At 39.1% G+C, this 24,899-nt stretch overlaps 1 protein-coding gene across 42 annotated transcripts in view; it reads right to left on the bottom strand.

Moving 5' to 3' along the window:
* NRXN1 (neurexin 1) overlaps positions 1–24,899 on the bottom strand; it is a 650,659-nt gene that overhangs the window by 5,767 nt on the left and 619,993 nt on the right. For 27 of the 42 annotated variants that reach the window (XM_040696731.2, NM_001198975.2, XM_015278034.4 and 24 more), the window contains one exon: positions 13,873–13,960. In XM_040696731.2, the coding sequence (XP_040552665.1) occupies positions 13,873–13,960 (88 nt within the window). The remainder of the gene's footprint in view (positions 1–13,872; positions 13,961–24,899) is intronic. The other 15 variants (XM_040696733.2, XM_015278038.4, XM_025148498.3 and 12 more) reach the window with 1 other exon arrangement.

The following is a 24,899-nucleotide window of genomic DNA, read 5'->3' as shown; positions in this document are numbered from 1 at the left end:
GAAAGTATAGACATTTGGACCAAACGCCATCGTGAACGTTAAAATTAATATCCACTATGACAACAGCTTGTGTATAGGAAAATTGTCTTTTAACACTGCATCCTGAAGAACATGTAAGGAACAACTTTCACTCTTGCCTTTCATCTGATGACATCCTTTTATTTTTAAGAATGTTTTCACAATTATCTCATTTATCCCATCTGTCTGAGGACTATTCAACCAATACAATAATTTTATTTAAACTTAAAACATTTTCAAAGCATTTGCTGTTATGTTTGTTTGGACTTTTACAAAAGGAGCAGTTCAGCAAAGGAAATGCATTCTTGCTACTTTTCTTCTGCTTATGTTAAAATACTCCTTTAACCTAGCAGGACCTTCCAAGGCAAATGAAGAAAGAAATAAGAGGAAAGTTTTAAAAAGTACATGGGTTTGCCTGTGAGCATTGTGGCTGGAAAGGCTCACAGCGCAAGTGCTATAAAGCAAGTGTCCTATCTTCAGACAGGGAGGAAAAGGCCAACAGCTGATACAGCTTCCACTGTATCTTACGTAAATAAGCAATCTCCAGCCACTAACACTGCTGAAAAACAGCTGCCTCTTATTTAAACAGGACCTTCATGTGACTAAGACACAGATATACTAGGTGAATTAACCTGGATACCTTCTCCCCTACAAGAGGGGAACGATTGCAAGGATGCACAACAGATGACGTAGGTGGAGAGCAAGTAACAGCAGGTTACAGAAATCTTGCTCTTTGCTTCTCAACACTCCGAGAAACACATGATGCAGCTTTCAGCCCAGGATCTTTGCAGCTGAACCAGGCAGTTGTTGGCTCCTGACACAGGAGCAGAGGTATACCAATGGGAAAAGCTGGGCTGCTACTTGTCTCCTTAAGTGTCCACAGCATCAGAACACCACTTACTTCATCCCTGATGAAGTTCCTTATTTTGAATAATAAGCTAGAATCTTTGGAGGTAGATCAAGATTAAATATAATAAAAAGACTCCGATATTTAAGTACAAAAGTCATGAAAATATTCTAAGAGCAATCTATCTGAAGTTGAAGATACTTAAATGGGGAATCAAGAGAAAATCATAAGGACTGTGACCATGTGCAGACCACACCACCACAGTGAGAAGAAATGAAAGGTCACATTGCAGTGCAACGATCCCTTCTTACAGCAACTGCTCTGAAGCACAAATCTTCTCAACAGCATACAACCAGCATTTTTGGACTGCCTCAAAGGCCAGCTTAGAACAGACTTTTAAAAGCCTCTTCTACCACTTATGAAGAAAACTTTACATGAAATAATAGCAATTGAACACCGTTTAGCATTATGTAGTAATGGATTAGAAAGTTATTATTCTTGACTGTACTTCTAAAGTGGTTTAAAATTTAAAGGGAAAAAGCTAACTATTTTCAGTGCCCAGTTTTCATTAATACTGTGAAAAGAAAATTGGAATTGCGGGCTCCCATGGTGTTTGTGAATTGAAATTAGCAGACTTAAAAACAAAACAAAAAATCCAGCAAATGGACCCCAAACGTGTTTTCTTTACATTTATGCCTTCCCACAAACTGTGAATAGGAAATTACTCACAAGACAAGAATGTTTAACTACTCTGTTCGCAATGAGGCATGAAGGCAATTATTTACAGGACACATATTAATTTTCACTCTGTGCGCTATCATTGTAGACCTGTTTGTGGTTGGCTTTCTGCAGCATTGTTGGATTCTAGTGAACTGGTTTCTGAGCTCACTGCAATTTCAATGTCTCATTACAAAGAATATGTTGGAAAAACAAACTTCCGTGCTTCCTCTGCTGAACAGGTGGGATAGGTGCAACTGCAAAAACAGGATGAGGATCTGCTATAAACTTACAAACCCACCCTGGCCTGAATACAGGGGTATTTCAGCCCACTGCCTTCCTTTTTGGACTCAGTTAGCTCTTGAAAGGAGACAAAAATGGGCTCCTCGAGGGCTGCCCAGCAAAGAACGAGCTGTCATTGGAGGAAAAAAGTAGGAGGTAATTCCACTGAGCTGCATCTCAGTGGCCAATTTCCATAAGACTTGGAATAGTCTGTGTCCAAAGGCACATATAATCCATGTGAGAGAGATACCACAAAGCAATTGCGTTGCTGAAAATACATGCTGCACTCGTTGGTCATTTTGACATCAGGATTCAGAGAGAATGGGAGCTGAGAGCTGCACATAAAACTGCTAGAGATGTGGTAGAAAGGTCTGGTGCTTGGGAGTGAAGCAACACATTTCCCACCTTGAATCACGTCAATGCATTTGCTCTAAAAATATCTGTCAGATGCTTGCTGAGCTTAAGAGAACAAGATAATAACTTACTTTCAAAGGTGCTTAAGATAAAATTATTACGCTATCTGTACTACTCTTTGGTGCACAAAGTCAGATTCTTTGCTTCCTATGAATTGAAATCTTGAAGGTTTTTAGTAGGAAAGATATAATGCATTAACATGCCTCTAAAGTGATGATAACTAATTTAGCTACTCATAAAAATAGTCCGGCAGCAGAACAGCATCCACAGATAAAAATAGTGATTCCTATATTAGGAAGCAATACATTCCCTCTTTGCACAGAATACAGTGTTTATTTCCAAGTACAGTGACCTGACATACTGATGTCAAATAATATACAAATTCTACCACTTTCTTATGACTTCAGGTTTTGTACACAGCGTTCTTTTTCTTTCTGTGGCCGACACATGGGAAGCTGATCTCAACCTTCTTTACATGTCAAAACAGTTAGTTGGTAGTGCAGTGGCAATTGATAAGACATGCAAAGAATGGATTTTGCAAGTTAATATGATCTGCAGAGCTGGGGAGAATATATTTCACACAGCTTAGTAAGAAGGTTTTGTGGAAACACTTTCTGCAAAACTAAATTTAATTTTAGCCAAAATAGAAAACGTGACCCACTGTATTGCTTCATGTTTTGAGCAGTCGTTATCCCTGGGCTCTTACTGTCATGGTTTTTTGTTTTTAGTTATATTGCTCCTCTTTTAGCGTTCCTTGCCTCCCAATATAAATGCTTTCTCCTTTTATTCTTCAACCGTCTATCTCTCCCCACTTCTACATTCATCATTCATCTTTGCTTCTAAGTAATTTATCCGGTGTTTGTGTGTGTTCTGGGGGGTTTTGGTAATTTGTAACTTTGCTTTAGAAATTTTGACTGCTCAAAAGAGTCAATGGATAGTGTAGATTTTAAATCAAAGTATTCTTAAACAGAAAAAATATATATGTTTTTGTGAATAAGATAACATAAGGAAGACTAAAAAAAATTAGACTTCTGATAACATATTCAAGCTCGAGGTAAGTAATTCTAATCATGGGGAGACAGCTGGAAGAGCTAAATGAGGATGTTGGCTGCTTGCAGCTCTAGCTCTCTGAAGAGTGGGATGAACACCAGTGTTACTGCAAGGAAAGAGCTGGGGCACTGGAAACATTTTTTGGTGACAGCTAACTGTTTTAATGGCTTCACTGTACCAAGAACTTGTAGTGTTAGTGACAGTGACATTTGGAACGCACTGAATTTAGTAAAAGCTTTGCTGTTGAGCAAAGGGTAAAGGCTTCTTTGCTTGCTGTTTCTATTATTATCATTTTGCTTAAAACAGAAGAAACAAAAGGCAACACAAAAACTAATCAAATCAAATCCAGGAACCAGTTTTCTGCAGGGGAACACCAAAACGTCATTATAAAGAGTGAGAAATCTGATGGATTGTCCTGCAGAGCAAAGAGTGATCCTTGCTTGTGAAATGAGATGCATATACTCTGATATTTGCAATTGTGGGTGATCCCCTGAATGTTTTCCTTCACTAAGCAGCTTCTACCTGATGAGAGAAATGTCTGTGCACACTGCATTTAATTCGCTCTAATTACTGTCATCAAGTCAGACCAACTAATAATAAACCTGATTATGTGCTTGGGAAAAGGTGGGTCCAGGGTTTAAAGATGTGCATACACTATATACAAATACTGAGCTACAGCTGCCAAACAAAGGCATGGATACAACTCACAGCTATATAGCCACACTTGTTGAGCCTGAATCTTATTACTTCTCAGACCTCAGGTGTTACCCTAGGGGTTGGGAAGAGAAAGCTAAATGGACTTCAGGACTGATATAAATAACACTTATTTTTTTCATATTCTTTTTCTCAATGATATTAAAACATAAAAAAAAAAAATCACTGTGTTTACCTCTGCTTCTGTCATCATCATCTGTAAAGCAATACTGCTGAATGGTGTAATCACAAAGAAAAAGTTTGAGGTATCTAAAAAACACTTTTTTTGGAATATAATTCTCCTATATTCTCACTGCTTCTGTCTTGTATTTTTTTGATTACCCCTTTTCTCTAACTTCTTTAAGTGTATGTTCATAACATGTCTTGTATGCAGATCAGAATCTACTGTTTAAGCTGGTTTACAGTGAAGGTCCCCAAATCGCAGATCTAGACTACAGCTCTTAACCTTTGGAGAAGTGCAGGTTTTGAAATCTATGGGCCAGGACAGCATGTCAACACAGCAGAACAAGACTTCCTTCAGGTCTTTGTATAGTTAGAATGACATAGCCTAGGGTTAGACAATTTTGGGTCCATGCATCCTCATTACAGGTTATTTTTTTCCTTGAATTTTCCCCGCTTCCATTTATGAGTAATATCCTTAGAGAATAACTACTTCTCCAACTTGGCAGCATTCACTTGCCACTCTGCAGGTTGTCAAATGACGCACTAAAAAAATGCAATGTTTCTGGAGAAGTTTAAATTAGGTCTTAGCAAGTAGCTGAAAATTAGCAGCAATGGTCCTACTACTATATATGCACGAGATAATGAAAATTCGCTCTGCACTGATTGCTAGAAAACATCAGCAAAAAGTACCAGTTTGCCCTTATCTCTGTCGTGTGGCAGTGGGGTAAGCAGCCCTGTTCACTGCCAGCAGTCTGTTAACATGGTAATTAGTTGATAAGCTGCAGCTGGCATACACTAACTACTTTCTAACACCATATTAATTGAATTTATCAGGTACCTCAAATGGTTAGCTTGAAGCATAATGGTTTGCTTACATACCTGTAAGTCCCCAGTCCGAATGTAGAATAACTAAGCTGCAAAAGATCACACAAGTAGGAAGTGCCCAGGGTCACTTAACTCAGACACCTGACTCTAACACCTCTGACTTCCATCATACATGCAGTGTTCCCCCTTCCTAGCAAAATTGTATTTTCTCTGTTTGCTACGGATGGCTGCCTCAGATTCTCACCTTTCTATCTAATCCTTCCTCTGAACAGTAAAGGTGAAGCAAATTTCCTATAGAATTTTAAGTATCTGATTTAAAATTACACTGTTCTAACTTGGCATAGATAAACAACATCATGTTGGCTATCAACCATTTTATCCCTTCACAAAATGCTGTTTTTCTTCTACTAACATACCCATTGAAAAGTGATGATGATAGGGCAGAGGAAAAATCTCTTTTTCCTCACAAAGAGGCAAAATTCAATGTGTTTGTGTTACAAAGTGACTTAAGTTAGCTTCAGTACTGCTAGCGTCAACAGTATAGTGCAGGAGAAAATATATACACTAGGTGTAGTGTACCAATCAAACTGGAATGAAGAGTAGTTCATCGAACACAGTTGCCTTCCATTAATCAAGGTACCAGTTGCACAGAATCTAATTTCTAAGAAACTAGAACTACACATTTATGTCAACAGTCTAAGAGTAGCCCTGATTCCAAGTGTAAGCTTGATTGAAAAAGACCAATTTTAATAATTACATGCTTAAATTTTGGATTTTTAATCAGATTTCAGAAGAGAATTCAGAAGATAAAATGGAGGTTGCTTTGTAATGGAGTTCATAAACTTTCAGCTGGAACAATCAACACATGTCACATATGGGACAAGATCTGAATCAAAGAATCACAGAATGGCCTGGGTTGGAAGGGACCTCCAGGATCATGAATCTCCTACCCCCCTGCCAGGCAGGGCCACCGACCTCCCCATTTACTTGACCAGGTTGCCCAGGGCCCCATCCAACCTGGTCTTGAACACCTCCAGGTTGGATGGGGCATCCACAGCCTCTCTGGGCAGCCTGTTCCAGCACCTCACCACTCTCCTGGTAAAGAACTTCCCCCTGACATCCAACCTGAATCTTCCCTCTTTGAACTTAAAACCATTCCCCCTTGTCCTGCTGTTATCTACCCTTTCAAAGAGTTTACTCCCTTCCTGTTTATAGGCTCCCTTCAGGTACTGAAAGGCTGAAATGAGGTCACCTCGCAGCCTTCTCTTCTCCAGGCTGAATAAGTCCGGCTCCCTCAGCCTGTCCTCGTAGGGCAGGTGCTCCAGCCCCCTGATCATCTTTGTGGCCCTCCTCTGAACCCTCTCCAACAGCTCTCTGTCTTTCTTGTACTTTCCTGTATCTGACTCGGTTGTGATTTGGTATTTAAAGAAAGTAAGATAGAAAGCAAGCAAGCAAGGATTATTACCACCTAATGAAGTATATAGTTTATCTTTTGAAATGTGCATAAAAAAAGTCCTTCGTGTTGGTTCAAACATGCACAAAAGAGCTTCAAACTGCCTTGAACCTCTTTACACATATCAGTGACATATGCATCGAACACTGGGATGTAATTTGCTGTATAATTGAAAATCTTGAATATCAGCCTTGAAGATCAGGATGACTTTGTCTAAAAGAACATGGTCGTGGATCCAGTTTTTTTTGTTGTTCTGTAATTGACAAAGCCACTGCATCAACAGTCAACAAATTTGTCAGGTCTATGTAATACCTTATTCAGTAATTTTGAGATTTGCTAGATTTATTTCTCTCTCTTTGGAGTCATTCTGGACATATCACCCTCTCCAGCTAATGCTGGAGACATTAGTCTGTAAGACAAGTTCTTTATCTGGGAGTAGCAAAAATAATAGGTCAAGCAACTACTTGTATGCTAACAACAGTGTTTTCTGTGACATTTCTAGATAAATTGAGGAAGCTCTCAAGAGTTTATGCATATCCACATGGTGAGGCAGAGAAAAAGGAAGAGAAAAAGAATACTAAATGGATTGCAAGACAAATAATTTTCCCAGCAATGGAACAAACCTATACTTCCCCACCGCTGTGTGTGCTGAATGTGCGTAGGCATCTCCTGCTCTCCATGATCCTTGCCCACAGAACTGTGATCCTCAGCTCTAAAATGCTTGACGTTCACTTCCTCTGACTCACATTACCTCCTGCAGGGATTGTATGCTTGCCTTGACTGGCTAACATATCACTTCTGCACTTGAGTAAAAGGACTCTATGTTTGCTTGCTAGACATTTTATTGTCCATGATTCAGATGAGCAGTTAAAAACATATGAAGTTCCACTGAGGACAATGGTATGACACATGCAGTCCCCAAGCATTTGTGAATTAGCATTATGAACTGCGAAGTGCCTGGATTGCTTTTCTGCATTCTATTGCAGCCCAAGTATCCTAGCAGACAGGACCATATGATTCAGATTTTTGTGTAAATACCTTCAGAACTGAGCCACAGTATTTTACATATTCAAAAGAGTGAAAAGTAACACGGGCCACCTCTCCAGGAGCACTAAGCAACGTGCCCATTTTTCTGTAATTACTGTTTACAAAATGAGTAAGTTTCCTCAAATTACCAGAAATGTTACCATCTGGTTTCATCTCAGCTGTGGAATCACTGAGCATATAACAGCAATATTAATACTAATTAATTCATACATTTATCTGAGCTATCTTTTCATGTTATATGTGTATGCCTGAAAGTTGAAGTAGAGTTTTAGTTACTTGCACACAAACAGTAATCCCTATGTTACATTATGAATGGACGCCATTCATACAGAAAGGAGAATCTTCAACTACAACAAAAAAGTGAGTAGAATAAGGATGCCTTACACACAGGAAACTCCATTCATCATTTTTGCATCAATGGAAAAGTTCTTGTACAAGTTAGGACAGAACTTCGTATGATTTATAGTGACTTGATGTTGATATTTTTTTTTACCAGTCTTAGAGCACACTAAGTCACTGATATTACACTGATAGAAAACCATTATGTCCAGGAAAAAAGTCATCCCTCAGTTCCCATCCATACTTTGAATTCTGACATGTTCGTATCACTGTGAATGCAATTAATAGACCTTAGAATGCATTAACCTATACTGTCATCTCTAGGCATTAAACCATACCCTCTGAATTACATATGTTCAGCAAGAAGTAAAAATCTGAATTGTCCAAATTTTAAAAGGCATGTTTAGCTTGCAACAGCTGAATTCTCTCTTAAAGTTTGCTTTAAAATAAACTTTAAAATAATTTTACTTTGTTCATAAGTCCCATGCACTACTTGAGGTTACACAAAGAAAGCACGTATGAGCGCATGGGCTCACAGACCATCCCTAAAATTACAGATAGTGCATTCGAGGAGTTAGAATTCTCTAAATTATTGAAATGATTTATTAGAGTGAAAGAAAACCCCTTCTTTCAGTATGTTGTTGTCAGTTACTCCCAACACAAGAAATGTATGAAAACACTCAGGACTGGCTAGAAAACTACAATTCTACTCAATGTCCTTGTGTTTCAGGAATGTTCAGTAACGGCTGGCAAAGGGTAGAGGTCAGTGTTAATACAACTGATTCATCACCATTTTTAACCAGTTTTTGATCAAATTCAATTGAGAACTGCGTATTTTTAATTCATGGTGGCAGACACAAAAAGCTCAGTCTGTTGACTAAAAAAAAGCTAATTTTACAGTGAAACAATTTCAAAAAGTGCAACACTTGCTTTCTGACCATTTAAGGGGGTCTTCTGGATAAGAAAAAATAAGTAACCTTAATAACTATTTCAACTCCAATTACAAGGTTAATCTATACTTGAAACATCTGAAACATCTCACTTCCTTTACATGTTCTAAGTGCCATTCTTTTTCTTTTTTTTGGTAAATAAAACATAATTTTCACCCTGCAGTAGCTCATGTAGACACATCTATATGCATTTTAGCTAAGCATTTAAAAAAATGCTGATTCAAGACAACTCAGTGAGCTTTCTAAAACTGGAAACACGTGTACAATGGCATGGTTATTGGAATGAGACACAAATATTCCCCTTATGTCTCAAGCACAGTGACCACAGTTGCCCTCTTGAACTAAGAGCAATTTTTGTTTTCATTCAGGTACTTGCATGATGCATTTCCTTCAGTTTATTAAACAAGGCATTTCCACTTGTGTGTGAATTATAGGAATAATTTCACCTCACACTGCATTTTATTTATTTATTTTTTTGCTGCTATTTGAATCAGGAATACAGTGAATAATTTGCAACATGAAGGGAATCCTTCACTGTCCATATTTCACAGCTCTGCTCATTAGAGAAAATAGGTATGAATTCTGGGATCAAGCCTAAACCATCACAAAGTGTTTGAGAATGTACGGTTCTTAGCCATTTCTATCTGTTTAATACACATTATAACACAGAAAGGAACATATATATGCAGGAAGCAGTCTGCATGCAAAGTCCTATACTATTCTGCTTACAGGCCAAAGCCACCCCCAGAGCAGTGAATGAATGCTACTGCATACTTTATAAAGACATCTTAAGCAGTGGCTCTGTCCACTTTCTCTTGGCTGCACTGATGCATTGCATATTTCTGAATACTGTCAGTGGTTTTCTGTGATGCAATAAGCCAAGCCAAGGTGTAGGAAAATCAATGCATGCACAAAGATCAGTCTGTAAGCATCTATCCTATTTACTGGTCCTCAAATAATAATGTGAGAAATCATCTAATCCCATTTCTTTTGCAGGATCAAGAATCAAGGCTAACGCACCAGTTTGCATGCAGCACTGAACTCTGCCCTGGCTATTCTTGCCCTCTTTCCCTAGAGACTGAGTACAGGACAGGGTCTGACTGTCCTGTACTCTAATCAAACACTGCCTTGGGAAGTGGAATCCAAGTCTCTCGCCAGGCAAATGTTGATTATGAGATGCTTAATTAATTTCTCACGTTGCAATACATAAGATTCTGGTGGTAGAAAGCTGATATGTAGCTTGGTTTCTTACCAAAAGACCACTTTTTCACTATGAAGGTTGTCTTTACTAATGCTTTCTAGGCCAGCAAATACCACACACACTGGCAGAGTTCTTCAAGGCTGCCGAATCCTCTGTGTATCCCATTTTGGATGAGGCCATCCAGAGAGGTTTTTCATGCTAAATTCTAATTTAAAACCTGGTTGACTCCTGAGTTTGAGAGGATTTAACTGTAATTTGCAGCAAAACTACTGTTTTATTGTAAGCTAAAAACTGTAAGGCTTTTTCCACCATCAGGATTTCCTGCCATTAAACTCTATGACTTCACTTCATTTGACCCAGTTTGGGCCTCTGCCTTTTGGAACCTTTCCATATCCACAAAAGGGGCTAGATATATTCTAATAAATTAAATACTACCCAGTGTAACTGGGACAAATAAGCAGTGCAACACAAATGCTCAGTGCAACTCTGCAGAAGTCAGAACTCTGCACAAAGCTCAGGAAGGGCTGGAACAGCACTGCAGGCATGCAAAATGGCCACCTGCCCACCCACAGTTTTATAGCTCTTTAGGTAAAATTAGTAAGTCATCACAGCTCATCTTTTCTTTTTTGGACAAGTTTCCACTAATATTAATCATAACTTGCCTACAAAATGAAAAAGCTTTACTATTTCCTCAATGACAAGAAGCAGAGGAAACAGTTATTAAGACTATTATTCGTGTTGCTATTAGTATTTAGAGTAGAAAAGCAATACATGTTGCTTTACCACACAAAACATAATGCAAACAAAATACATGGACTAAGTTTTGCATGCTAATAAATTTGTTATGACTTCATTGAATTATGGCACATTTAGCAGTCACAATGAAATCTGCAATTATGTTTGTGACTTTATGTTCCAGACAAGTTGATGGGATTGCTGTTTAGCACTCCTAGTCTGGTCTACATTTTTATGTCCTATATGAAATTTGTTGCAAATTGCTTCTTTCCCTTTATTCTTTAGAAGACAGGTGCACTGCAAGCAAAGCTTGTGGTGGCAGGCCAAGACTTGATACCAACTACAAACTGCAAGACATTTATCCAACAAAATAAGTCCTATTTTAAGCATAAGTCTAGCTGATCGGTAACATCTAGCTAAAGACTGGTATCTATGACATATAAGTCTACAATATTCAAATGATTTGTTGAGTAGTCTTCCACTTTGAGCTGAGAACTTCAGCTAGGAATAGGCTTAGTATGGGCAATCCTCATGAAAATGTATACTTATGGCCCTATCAATACAAACAAATGGGCTCTGGCCATCCCTTCAATGCATTCTTCCTAGAAAAATATTGATGTGAGATTAATGAGTATGCTGTATCCATTGCTGCATGATCATCAGGAAACAAGCGAAGAAATCTAATCACATTTCAGGCTACGGCCTCTCAAGTGAAAATACAATAGTAAAATTGTACTAATGATCATATAGATTCTATAACTATCTTCCTTCTAGAAGTAACTGTTAGGAAACATGAGCTTCACCAGCTTCAGTGAGGAGGTGAAGGTGTGGCTATGGAGAAACAACTGAGTTTTGTGAAAGAAATTAAGGGGAAAAAGCTGGACTGAACCACGGGAAGAATTTAAATTGAGGGACATATCATTTTGCATCTCCTATCCTAAATGTCAAGAAAAAAATATTGTGTCATTGTCAACAATATTATGTTTTTCTCACTTACGTTTAAGCCTACTGGTAGGAGTGCATGGTGACTGCAGTATAATTCAGATGGGGTATTGTTCAGATGGACTGCAGTATTATTCAGTGCTTTACTGCTACGGGACTACTTACAGAGAAATCTTATTTGTAAGATTAAGTGGTTAAGACTAAGCTTACAGGGAGACAGATATGCAAGAAGTTACAACTTCAACAACCCTTTTGGTTGAAGCTGTTTCATATATGAGAAAAGGACAAGGCCATTGAAGAAGGAGGCAAATTAATAGCTTTTAAGAGTAGAGAGTGGGAGGACAAGTGACATTTTGATGTGTAGAATGACAGATAAAATGATCCAGACAATTGAGTTTATGGAGAATATAATTCTTGTGCCAATCCATGATTTTTTTAAAAAAGCAATAGCAGTTGGGATCCAAGAAATGAAACAGTAAAACCATTCTCAAATAAACAAAAATGAGAAGTATAGCTGAGTGACGAATGGTGAGATAGAACGGGGAAAACAGTGGAAGCAGGGACATGTGACCCAGAGAAAATACAGGGTTGCCATCCAGACTTGCAGAGATAGGATCAGGAAAACCAAGGCACAGATGGAACTAAACTTGGTGAGAAATGTGAAAAATAACAAGGGGTTCAAGAGGCTTATTGGGAGCCAGGTAAAGGAGACTGTACCCCTTTCTGATTAATGAGGAAGAACGGGCTTCAACAGACATGGAGAAGGCTGAAGTACTACTCAACAAGTTCTTTGTCTCAGTCTTCATTGGCAGTTGGGCTTTCCACATCTCTCTTTTCCTTGAACCTCAAGGAGGGAGTAGGGGGGAGCAGAATCCTTCCCACTTTAAGAGCAGAGCAAGTCCAAGACTGCTTCATGAGACTGAATACGTACACATCTATGGGCCAAATAACATGCATCTCAGGGTCCTGAGGAACTGCCTGATGTGGTTGCCAAGCCACTCTCCATCATATTTGAAAGGCCATGGCTGTCAGGTGAAGTCCCTGGAGACTGGAAAAAGGGGAGCATTTCTCCTATTTTCAAAAAAGGGAGAAAGGAAGACCTGGGGAACTACAAGATGGTGAGCTTCAGGTCTGTGTCTCGGAAGATCATGGAACAGATCCTCCTGAAAGCTATATTAAGGCACATACGAGTCAAAGATGTTTTCTGAGACAGCCAGTACTGCTTCTCCAAGGGCAGATTGTGCCTGACCAATCTGGTGGTCTTTTACAGAGGAGTGACGGCACTGGTAGACAAAGAAAGGGCAACCTGCTGTCTACCAGGACTTGTGCAAGGCCTTTGGCATAGACACCCAATCTTTATCTCTAAGTTGGAGAGAAAGGGTTTTGAAGGCTGGAGTATTTTGTGCATAGAGACAGTAGTAGGAATGAGTGCAGCCTCAGTACGTTTGCTGATGACACCAAGCTGAACAGTGCAGTTGACACAACAGAAGGAAGGGATGCCATCCAGAAGGACCTGAACAGGCTTGAAAAGTGGGTCCCTGTGAATCAAATAAGGCTCAGCAAAGCTACATGCAAGGTGCTATACTTGACCTGGGGCAATCTCAGGTATGTATACAGACTGGGAGAAGAACTCATTGAGAGCAAATCTTTAGAGTATTTGTAGATGTCTTTACTTTGGAAAAAATACCATAAAGTTATTTTATATTTGAAACTGATGCATTGTATTATAGTCAGGTTTTTTACTATTTATTACAGTAATTCAAAATGAGCATTGCTTTCACTGCTGACATAATAAAATATTTGAAATACTGTACTTTCATTGTAATTGGGGGAAATACTTAAGATGTTAGCAATTGCAACGTCTTTCTTCTGATTGAAGTTGTCCCTTCTTTATCACAACAACAGTTACAGGGGTGCCGTAACACCTTTGTGAGCCTAGCCTTGGGTAAGCTATAACCCTGCACAGATTACAACTATCAAGAATGGATCCTAGGCTATTGTCTTTGAATAATACTATATGGCAAACTGTCCCTCCCAGCTGGCATACATATAATAGGTAGAAAGGCCCCTATTTAACTTATCCATGCTAGGTAAGAAAGGACTGTCCCTCCAAATTTCTGGGAGATGGGAGCATGCAAATATGAAATAAAAGAAAGTAGTAAAAAAGTTGACTAACCTAACCCACCTGAGCTCGGCTCACAGGGATCAATGTCCTCGTCATCGCTGGGACATTCAGCCGAGGCCACCAGGATGTCATCTGTGGTCTGCAAAGAAAATAAAAGTCAAATAGGTATATTTTAATTGGCTTATTACTTTCTAAGGTTCTCATTGGTACTGTTTGAATTTATGCAAGACCCAGAGCATTCCAGATTTAATAATGGTACAGTGACACTTTCCAACTCTCTATTAGTGGGACATTGCTTTTCAATTTGCACTTGTCAGTTTTTAAAGGAATTGCGTTAGATATTCAGTGCAAGCTCTTAAACATTATAATATTTTCATGCAATAACAGAAAGTACAAGGAAAAAATGCATATACTCAGGCCACCCATCTTTCCTCTTTACCTCAAATGTCTCTGCTATGATAGTACCGAAAACACAAAGAACATTAAAAAAGAAGTCGAAGTATTGAGCTGCCTGCAGCTGTTAAAACTGAAATTGTATTGATTGCACTTGCACTGTCACAGATACAGAGCCAATAAAACCCAAAAAGAAGGAAACAAAACTGTCGCTGAGCTAAAGCCACTATTCAGTGAGAAGAAAGGCAAGGAAAGAAAATAGTAAATATATACAGCGTTAGAAAGTACCAGTTAAAACATCCTTTTGTCTTAAGTAAGTGAAGGATTGCCCAAGTTCTGTGCTGAGCTCAGAGAACTTTCAGGAGCATCTATCCAGAATTAGCTTGGATAGTTTGTTGTATTTAAAAAAGTAAAAAAAAAAAAAAAAAAAAAATCAAGACAAAGGAGTCAGATGATAGAACCTGGAGCACTGCATAGAAAACAAACTAGGGACTTTTATCTACCTCTCCTTACCGTGAAAGAACAAGAAAATACTAAATGAAACACGGAGGCAATCAATCTGAACCTAATAAAATGATACACCTTCTGTTCAAGCTGCCTCTGAGAATAGGCATTTAGAAATATAATAAGAACATCCACAGTCATTAGGGGAAATAATAGCAGAGAAATATAAACTGTCATGCTCATGGTCATTTCTCAAGCAATTACTAATGAGGTTAGGAAGAAGCTTTTCCTATGGGTAAGATGTTTCTTTTCTGCCCATTTCAAACTTCACCTCACTGAAGGAAATACATGAGGAGAATAAGAAAATGAGACGCTGAAACACACAACTAAGGATACAGTTGGCAAAAAACCATTCTTGGGTTCCTGTATGATACATATGCCAATTACAAGATGCATTTTGGTCAATGTGAAATATCATTTTTAGATGTTTGTTTGCACTGGAGAAGGACTCTCAAAACCTCAAAGTATAACCTCATCAGTTTATATCTGAATATGTAAATATAATATTCCTGAATGCTATGGACAAAGCTTAACCAATGTTGTTTATCATATTCTTCTAGCTACAGTTTTAAAGCAAATCACATTATAATAATAGGATTTTCTTTGTCACGCTTCAAGAATATTAATGAACGTATGCTTTCCACACTTCCGTGAGGTAGGAAAGTGATACAGGAATACATTCATTCATATGTGAGGTGGGACAAAGAAAAGCCTATCATAATGATATAAAGATAGAAGACAGAGGCATAAGAGACGGAGTAACTTGCTGAAGGCATACAAAATGGCTATAGATAACAGCTATGTTATGTCACAGTTCAGTGCCATAATCACAAGGACCCCCTTTCCTTATAGTTAGAAAGATTTATGTAAATCTACAAGGCTGCCGAAGTAAGTTGGCAGATTTGGAATGAGAATTATATATACATAAAAAAAAGTTTTCTAGTTGACCATTCTTCCTGCTATAGAGCTATAGCAAAAGTCAGCTGCAAACATCATACTGAATTTCTAATGTCCATTTCCTTCCCCCAAAAGACAACCATTTAAACCTGAAAATCAATATCTGTTTAAAAACCAATCTCTGCCTGCATTTTTCCTAAAGTACAGAATAAAAATGAACAGCCAGGTAACCAACTAATAAAGCCTGCACATAAAAGGTTAACTCTGTACTTCAAAAAGCACTTACAGTAATAAAAAAGTATGAAAAAGGAGCCATGCATCTCCCAAACAGTTTCAATTTTGTCAGCAAAACCACAGCATCATATATTTTTCTTTCTGTCCATAACACCGATGTTATACTTGTATGTCCTGCAGCTGGAATACCGAACACTCACCAGTCGAGCACTGGGGAATTGTGTATGAATAGCATTAAGCGGAAAGCATTGCATGCATATAGAACAGTGATAGCAACAAATTATCTTCTCTAAGATCAACTAGTCGAAATGGATTTTTGTTTAAGTGTGCTTTGGTACATGCAGGGATGTGTTAAGTCTGTGATCCTTGTAACTTCAGCTGATAGAGATGAAATGTTTAGGTTGAGTTATGGAAGAACCGCAGTGTCTCTGATTACTCTTTATGTAGCACAGTATGGTCAGACTTTAACTTAACTATAGTCTCTCTGTACAGTTTTGACTGTAATCAAAATTACAAGAAAATAACTATTGAAACGCCATACACTTTAAGTGCCTTAATGTAAGAAAGATACTTTCCTCAGTTATTATAAAGGGAGGTCAAGCCTATCTTTATGAAGTGATACTAATTCTAGTGATATCTCAGGAAAGAATGTGCTCATTTCTTCAAGAACAAAGGGATGTTCTTGTTTGATAAAAGTGCATGCACACTACGGATAAATAAATGAATATCCATTAAAATAAATGTGAAGATACCACGCCAAGATTTGTATCTCTGAGCATTAAATGAAATAATCTTTGTTTCTAAGTCAATACAAGATATAAAACGGATTTTGTTGCAAACAATAAAACAAGTACCAGTATTTGAATGAGAAGAGGTAAAGTATGAAAACTGTTTTCTTCATAAGAAATGCGTCAGGAAAAATTCCAGGTTAGGTGTCAATTAACAGATGTGTCACAACCTCCCCCTATTTTCTACTTTCTCCCAAACACCTCTTTCCCATTTCTCACACACCTTTTTTAGCATAAAGGTAAACAAGCTGTGAAAGGAAGTGAGATGGTAGTGACCAAGCTACATATGAAAGCCATTAGACTACTTAACACAATTTAAAATGGGATTAAGAATTAGCTAAAACACCAGAGAATATAAGCAACACATATATTACAGAAACTAGGCCAGCTACCAGATTGCTCTGTGCAGAAGAGCTCTGACAGGAACCCACCTGAACAGAGAGAAGGATTTAGATGTAAGGGTCTCAGGCAGCCACGGGGGCATAGATAAATAATGCAAGACAGAGCACAATGTTTTACATACTGCACATTATCTTTTTCATATACTTTTTAATTTGGATGGGAAGATTTACAATAAATCGGTTTTCCTGAGTGAATTGCAATTGTTGCTAACGCTATGGCTGATTTCCAGGACACTGCTTTGAGAATACTCATTAATGAAGGATTTAAAAGTCAGTGGAAAATCCCTTATTTACAGCGAGTGCCTAACAGGATAAGATCCAACTGGTATTGTTGTAATACAAGATTGGATTAGAACGTCTCATGGGTAAGTTGTTCAAATTCATTTAAGAACTGATAATCTAGTTGTAAGGGATTGAAGAAAAAAATATTCAAACTAGCCAGTGGACAAATGGAAGGCCAATTAGGACTTCCTTTTATTTCACCTGCCTTCCTTGTGTATTTTCAGAGCCCTCTGTATTCATTTGGTGGTTGTGGTTGTATAATTTGAAGTGTGGCCCACTGTAATAGGTGGCTTCTTAAATAGTTGGACATCTGTTCACATTTCAGAAAAAAGGATGGTATGAATAGCTTACAATTAATGTGCCAATATAAAAATAAATGCATAAAAATCATATTTTGTTAAGTTAGAAGTCACTACACAAAGTGATTGCTGGTAATTACTCGTGGCTGTAGCCACTGAAGGACTAAGTCTTACATCAGTCAGGTCTGTTTGCAGAAAGAAGGACTTCAAGATTTGTCTCTTAGCCAAGGCAGTTTAAAATATGACCAATCTGCCACCTTGTCTGAGCAAGGAAATGGTGACTATTTCAAGAAAGCTCTTGGCCAGATCAAAAAGCGATGCTTTAGTTATGGCTTAAATACAGTGACAGGCTGTAGCTGTACGTAAATATCAAGTTGTCTCAAAGATGACAATCAGGTTCAATACCAGCGCCAGAAATTATGACTGTGTCCTTCCTATGGTGCTCTTGGAATGCTATGTCATTAACAAAAATAAAAATTGCTAGTGAATAAACAATACAGGAAACCGTTTTCTGAATCATTCAGTGTTTGCAGGACTGAGTGTAAATACATACCATCTTATTCAGTTTTCATGTATGAAGCCAGCACCAGAGCAATGCGATCTAAAAATTAAATGGCCAATCTGACTTGGGCATCCATTAATATTATAATGGAACCTGCATATTTTCTCCTAGCATTTCAGCAGCTTCCTTTTAAAGCACAGCACCCTACAGCTACACTGAATACAGTTTATTTCACTCTTACTCAGTAATATACTTTATCCCATGAGAACGGCAACTAAATTCAAATGACACAACAGTTAAAAACTGATAGACCAAAATTATTATATGAATTATGAACAGCATAACCGCTTGTGACTACTGCTTAAATTACTCTGGATTATAACTTCAGCTCTGTAATCAAAACTATTCTTATTTATTCGTGCAGCTGTGGCACAGCTCCCTCAGCTGCACCCCACAGGCCTTGTGCTGCAGACCCTTCTCTGGACACGCTCCAGGGCCTTGATGTCTTCCTTGTAGTGAGGGATGCAAAACTGAACACAATGCTCAAGATGTGGCCTCACCAGTGCCGAATACAGAGGGATCATCACTTCCTTTCCCTGCTGGCTGCACTATTGCTGATAGAAGCCAGGATGCCATTGGCCTTCTTGCCCACCTGGGCACACCGTTGGCTCATTCTCAGCCAGCTGTCAGCTAACACCCCCAGGTCCCTTTCCTTTTTGCAGCTTTCCTGACACTGCCCCAGTCCTGTAGCAATGCATGGGGTTGTTGTGACATAAGTGCAGGACCCATCCCTTGGCCTTGCTGAAGCTCATACCACTGGCCTCAGCCCATTCATTCAGCCTATCCAGATCAAGTAGAGGAGGAGGAGGGACAGACAAGGATGCTACTGGTAAGGGTTAGCAGTTCTGCAGGTTAGCAATAGTTATTCTCTAGAAGTTCCTCCAAAAGGGCAGGATGGTCAGGAAGAAAGGAGGCAAGGAACAGCCGGGTAGAAGGCTGGCCAAAGAGATGCTGAGAACAGATGGTACCTGAAGAGCACTGCCTGAAAAGACTGCGGGGCTTTGTGGAAGAAACCGGCTGTACTTACAGCAATGACCGGAGGTGATGGCAGCCTGAGAAGGGTGGTAGAGCACTGACAGCCCCACGGGGAAGGGATAGTACAGTGTAAGTGAGAAATTAATGGTGAGGCCAAGGGAGAAAAGAGGGACTAGGCATACAAAGGAATGGGTATATGGTAGTTGATGTAACCCGATCAATTATGGGAAGTTTAACGGCTAAATTAATTAACAACTGTTGACAAATGACTACATCAACACACACTTTCAGATGCAGGACTAGGAAATTAGACATCAAATTCTCCTACTTTTCTCCTTCCCAGTTCTTGGGTCTTTTTAAAGTACTTATTTTCCTCCTGAAAGTTGATTCAAATAGTTACCATTCAGTGAGAATCAGCTGCCACTGAGATTTAAGTGCAGAGGTCTGTTTCAGCTTAGCAAAAGGATATATAACTGGAACCACAATATGAAGAAAGGAAAAAACAAGGTATGCACCTCTACCTTCCTAATTATCCATGGCGAACTTTTCTTCTAACATACTGTTCATGTTTACACAAGGGAGCTGAGAGCAGCCAATGTGTACTGATGCACTGGACATATTAATTTCTGATGCACTAAGGGACTTTCCTACAAATAATTCTCATATATATTCCTCTCTTTTCCCCCTCTATTTTTCTTGTAAAAGGATGAATAAAATAACAAACCAAAACAACACACGCCAAAGTACCCAGGAATGCTGGCAGAAACCAGCAAGATATGAAAAGTCACAGAAGAGTTCACATGGAAAAAAAATCAAATTTCATTTTTGGGACCAGATTAATGACACAATTTTCTAGTCAAGACTGTGTAATTTACATTTAGTTTTCTGTGTATGAAGCAGATTTCTATGATTGGTTATTGAGACAGTTGTAGAAAGAAACTGGAATACATCACATTAACCAATTCTCCTCTTCAGCTATCTTCTCCCTAGTGTTAATAACCTCCCATTGGATGAAATGGTGTAGTGGTAAAAAAAATAAAAATAAGCTACGGTGATGCAGCAACAATATCAGCTCTAGATGACATGGCATTTGGACAGCTGCCCCTGAATTTGTATTGAAGATGCTGTTGGTCAAGCTACATGGGCACCAATTACTGCTCATCCACCCACACCCAGAAAGTATTTTCTCAGTGCCGTGCCGCTGAAAAAAGTTGTTTCTTCACATGGATATTAAAATGCTAATATTTCAAGTACATATACAATATTATTACATATTTCATTAACTGCTGACGTTATTATCACCCTATAATGTGAACATACAGTAATTGAAAAATCGAAACGCTCTCCCAAACTAGATTTCATCTAATTAATGCCATCACGCTATTTCTCTTGAGTTTGTCAGTGTCTGACAGAAACATTAGCAAAATAATAATAACAATAACAACAAATTAAGACCTCTGAGTTTGTGAACTGAATGCTTTAGAAATTAAACCCTGAAGGATAGGTAAAATGCTCATGATGACGGCTAGGATGCCCTGCAGGGTAGCTTCAGCCTTTGTCCCTCAGTCTGGGCAGGGACAGGAACACAGCTGCCCCACACAGCAAAGCAGAATAATCTTTTTTCTGACCTCCAACTCTCTATATAAAGTCTATCGGGAAGCTTTCCAAGAAACCTTAAAATCCACAGTATCTTTTTAATGCAGACCAGTATTTCTATTACTACTCCTAACCTCTCCTCCTCTCCCAAAAAAATCCAAAACATTTAAATTCTCATGGGCAAAATTACTACAAATACATTTGAAAAAAATATCTATAGAAAAAAATGACATCAACAAAATGGTGTGGCTTTTCTTTAAGCTCTGAATTTGAAGTTCATTTCGCTGGTCAAAGTCTTAGAGTTATTTACTTCATCGTGAAAAAAGCAGGAACAGAGATAAGAAAATCCACATGCTCACAAAGCTGCAATTTTTTTTTTTTTTTTTTACCTGAAAAGCCAGGTAGGCAGTACTCTGCAATGATTTTTAAATATATGTATGTTGCTCTGAAAGTAATGCCTCCTATTTATTTCCATAGAAACTACAGCAGATACAACGTGCACAACAACACTATTGATAGAGCAAATTCTCAGCTACAGAATACTATTTTCTCAACACAGTCACTACCAGTGCTGTTTATGCACGTTCACCACCAATGAATGAGACCCTGAGTGTTGTGCTTGTAAAAACGTGCACCAGTGGAGGTGACCGCTGTCGCTGCTGAAACACCACCCACTGCCTCACTGTGCTCACATCCACTCTTTGGTCTCCATAAACGTTCACCAAGCATCAACAAACATTAATGGGTGCCATTTTTTCTGACATCCCTTCTCTCCACATGCACTTCCGTGTCAGACACTATTGTGTCAGACCGCCCTCTGCTGCCATCTGTCACACAGCAACAATTGTAATGGGATATTGGTGGGAAGGTTCAACCTCTGCTGCCATCCCACCAACATCTGCCTTTGTTGTGGGCCAACATAATATAGGAGATATTACTATTGGAACAGACCTTACATAGTAATACTGATTAAAAAGAACTGTTTAACCCATTTTTTTTCCTTACAAGGTAATACCCCTCACCTCCTGCACCACATGAATAATGTCAGTTTCACAAATGCAAATAAAAAATAAAATTTGTGTTAATGTTACTCATGAATGTTTCTTCTCTTGTCCCCTTGTAAAACTTTTCATAAGCAGCTATTCAGAAAATTAACCTAACTGGTTTTCTTCTTTGCATCTATCCTTACTAGGCAACTTACTTACAATGCAAACATCTACATCAGTGATGGGCCACTCCCACCCTATTTAAAGAATTTGCTAAGAGATCCTTAACATCACACTACTACACGATAGCAGGGGCTATTTTGGCCTTCCCTTGTTCATATAAGCTGATTCAGGACTAGCTGTGGTTCTTGGAAGCACAGCAAGTAGTAGGAGTATCAAGCACAGGAGTTACCATTTCTCAGCTCTCAGCAAGAAGATGAAGGTTTGTTTTTTAGAGTAAATAAATAACTAGACCCAGCTTTTAAGTTACGGCACAAAATTACGCTATTTATAAAGAGAACTATGGATGTCTACCATGAACTTTGGACTACTGCTTCAAAAAGGTGCTTGCTGTAAAAAAAAGTGTGCATATTTCACACCTGACCAACACTCATGCCATAAAAATCCAGTGACATGTTTTGCATGAGAAGTAAAATCAGTGTCAAACACACTTCTGCACTGATAGTATCCTAAATTACTTTTGCAGTACCAGAGGAATGGGACAACACTTGACTTTCTTCCTGAAAACTGTATGATGTGGTCTTGCTCATGAATAAACAGAACTACATGTACAACAGCAAGACCAAACTCTTTCAGTCCCTTGTGCTGGAAATACTGGGTTGGCTAGCTGGAAATAACGAATGTACAAGCTCAGAGCTATGTCTGCACCACAACCTGCCCTCCAACCTGCCCTCTCGCTCCCTTTTACAGGGAGGAGGTGGAAAGGAAGGCTCACTTCCCTGCGCTCTTCTCCCAGGGCTCTCAGGACCAGGGGCTGAGCTGCAGCTCAGCCTGCTGCCAAGAACCCAAGGGATCTGCACACAGTTGCACACCAGACTAAAAAAATGACATCTCACTGGAGAGAGAAACACAGAGGAAAAGACACGCCACAGGCCTGAACTTTATCCTTGGCAGTAGATATTGATACGCAACATGCCAGCAAACAAATCACTGGTAACTCATTGTATAATACCTCGTATGTTATTGACACTGCTCCATCAAAGGCTGAATGGTCACATTCTTCTGTCTCATCCACCTCTTAGATTCACAACATCATAAATTCAGAAATCATATTTCCTTGCCATTATTTCTTCTCTTGCTACAAGCATTTCTGTCATGGACCTTACTGATCAGAATCTGTGCTTCTCTTCTATTTAAGTTTTTCACTCTTATTTCCCCCAGGTAAGTAAAAAAACTTTGAGAACAAGGGACAGGAAACCTCCAAACTGGTTAAAAGTGCTCTGAGCTTTCATTCCAAGGTTCTCTTCAGGACATCCATGTTCTTCTCTCATAAACACCATACATCAAAACAGATCAACAACAAAAATGCAGGATTTTTTAGTGCTGCTTAAATTTACACCAAATCTAAAATACAAGAAACTGAATGAGACTGATGAGATCCAAGTGTTTATTTTCTCTTAGGCAAGAAATTAATTTTGACTCTGAGTATAAAATAAATGTTTCTGGGCACTCTGCTTGCATTTTCTGATATGATTTTATTTTTAGTCTTCTCATTTGCTGAAGTAAACATTTTGGTCCCCATTAATTCTGAATTCACAAAGCGCTGTGGACATTTTCATGGGTTTTTCTTCTTTTTAACCCAAAGATTATGTGCTTCTTCAACTGTGACATTGCCACAGTGATAGCAAACCTATTAATTTATATTTATGGACCACATGTACAGAGATTGTTGAATTTTTAGAGTATGACTCTTACTGCAGTCTTATTCATCTCCCAAAACTCAGGCATAGCACTGTTAAAGACTTTAAAAATGACTGTTTGAGTTACTGGTGGAGAAGTGGGCTTCTTTTAAACTGACCCATGGGCCTCCAATAAAACCTGTTTTTTTGCAAACTGCAACTTAATCACTGGCATAAGACCATTCTTAGCCAAACAGAAACGCAGATAGAATCACACTGGAATCACTTAGTTACTAAAATCCCCAATACAGCAGAATTAGAAACATAGAATCGCTCAGGTAGGAAAAGACCTTAAAGATGATTGAGCCCAACCATGATCTAACCATACTACCCTAACTAACAACCCTTGGCTAAATCATGTCCCTGAGCACCACATCCACACAGTTTTTTAAACACATCCAGGGATGGTGACCCAACCACCTCCCCGTGGAGCCTATTCCAGTGCTTAACAACCCTTTTCTGTAAAGTTATTTTTCCTAATATCCAACCTAAACTTACCTTGGTGCAACTTGGGGCCAGGTCCCTCTGTAGTGCCCTTCTTCCCTCAGGCAGATCAACACTCCCTCCCAACTTGGTGTCATCTGCAAACTTACTGAGGGTGCACTCAATCCTCTCCTCAAGATTGTTAATAAACATGTTAAACAGAAGCGGCCCCAGTACCAAGCCCTGGGGGACACTGCTTGTGACCAGCTGCCAACTGGATTTAACTCCACTGACCACAACTCTCTGGGCCCGGCCATCCAGTCAGCATTTCACTCAGCGGAGCGTATGCCCATCCAAACCATGGGCAGCCAGCCTCTCCACAAGGATATTGTGGGGGACAGTGTCAAAGGCTTTACTGAAGTCTAGGTAGACCACACTGACAGCCTTACCTTCATCCGCTAAGCCAGTCACCTTGTTATAGAATGAAATCAAGTTTGACAGACAGGATCTACCATTTGCAAACCTGTGCTGACTGGGCCTGATCCCCTGGTTGACCTTTAACTGGTCCGTGATGGCTCCCAAGATTATCTGTTCCATAACCTTCCCCGACACCAAGGTGAGACCGATAGGTCTGTAGCTACCAGGATCATCTTTCCAGCTCTTTTTGAAGATGGGCATCACATTTGCCAGACTCCAGCCTGCCGGGACATCCCCGGTTAGCCAGGACTGCCGAGGAATGACAGAGAGTGGCTTGGCAACCACATCCACCAACTCCTTCAGCACTCTAGGGTGCAATCCAACTGGCTCCATGGACTTGTG

The sequence above is a fragment of the Gallus gallus genome, chromosome 3, assembly GCF_016699485.2.
Source record: "Gallus gallus isolate bGalGal1 chromosome 3, bGalGal1.mat.broiler.GRCg7b, whole genome shotgun sequence".
Taxonomy (NCBI): domain Eukaryota; kingdom Metazoa; phylum Chordata; class Aves; order Galliformes; family Phasianidae; genus Gallus; species Gallus gallus.
Note: the sequence above shows the minus strand (reverse complement) of the source record. Positions and strands in the feature narration are given on the sequence as shown.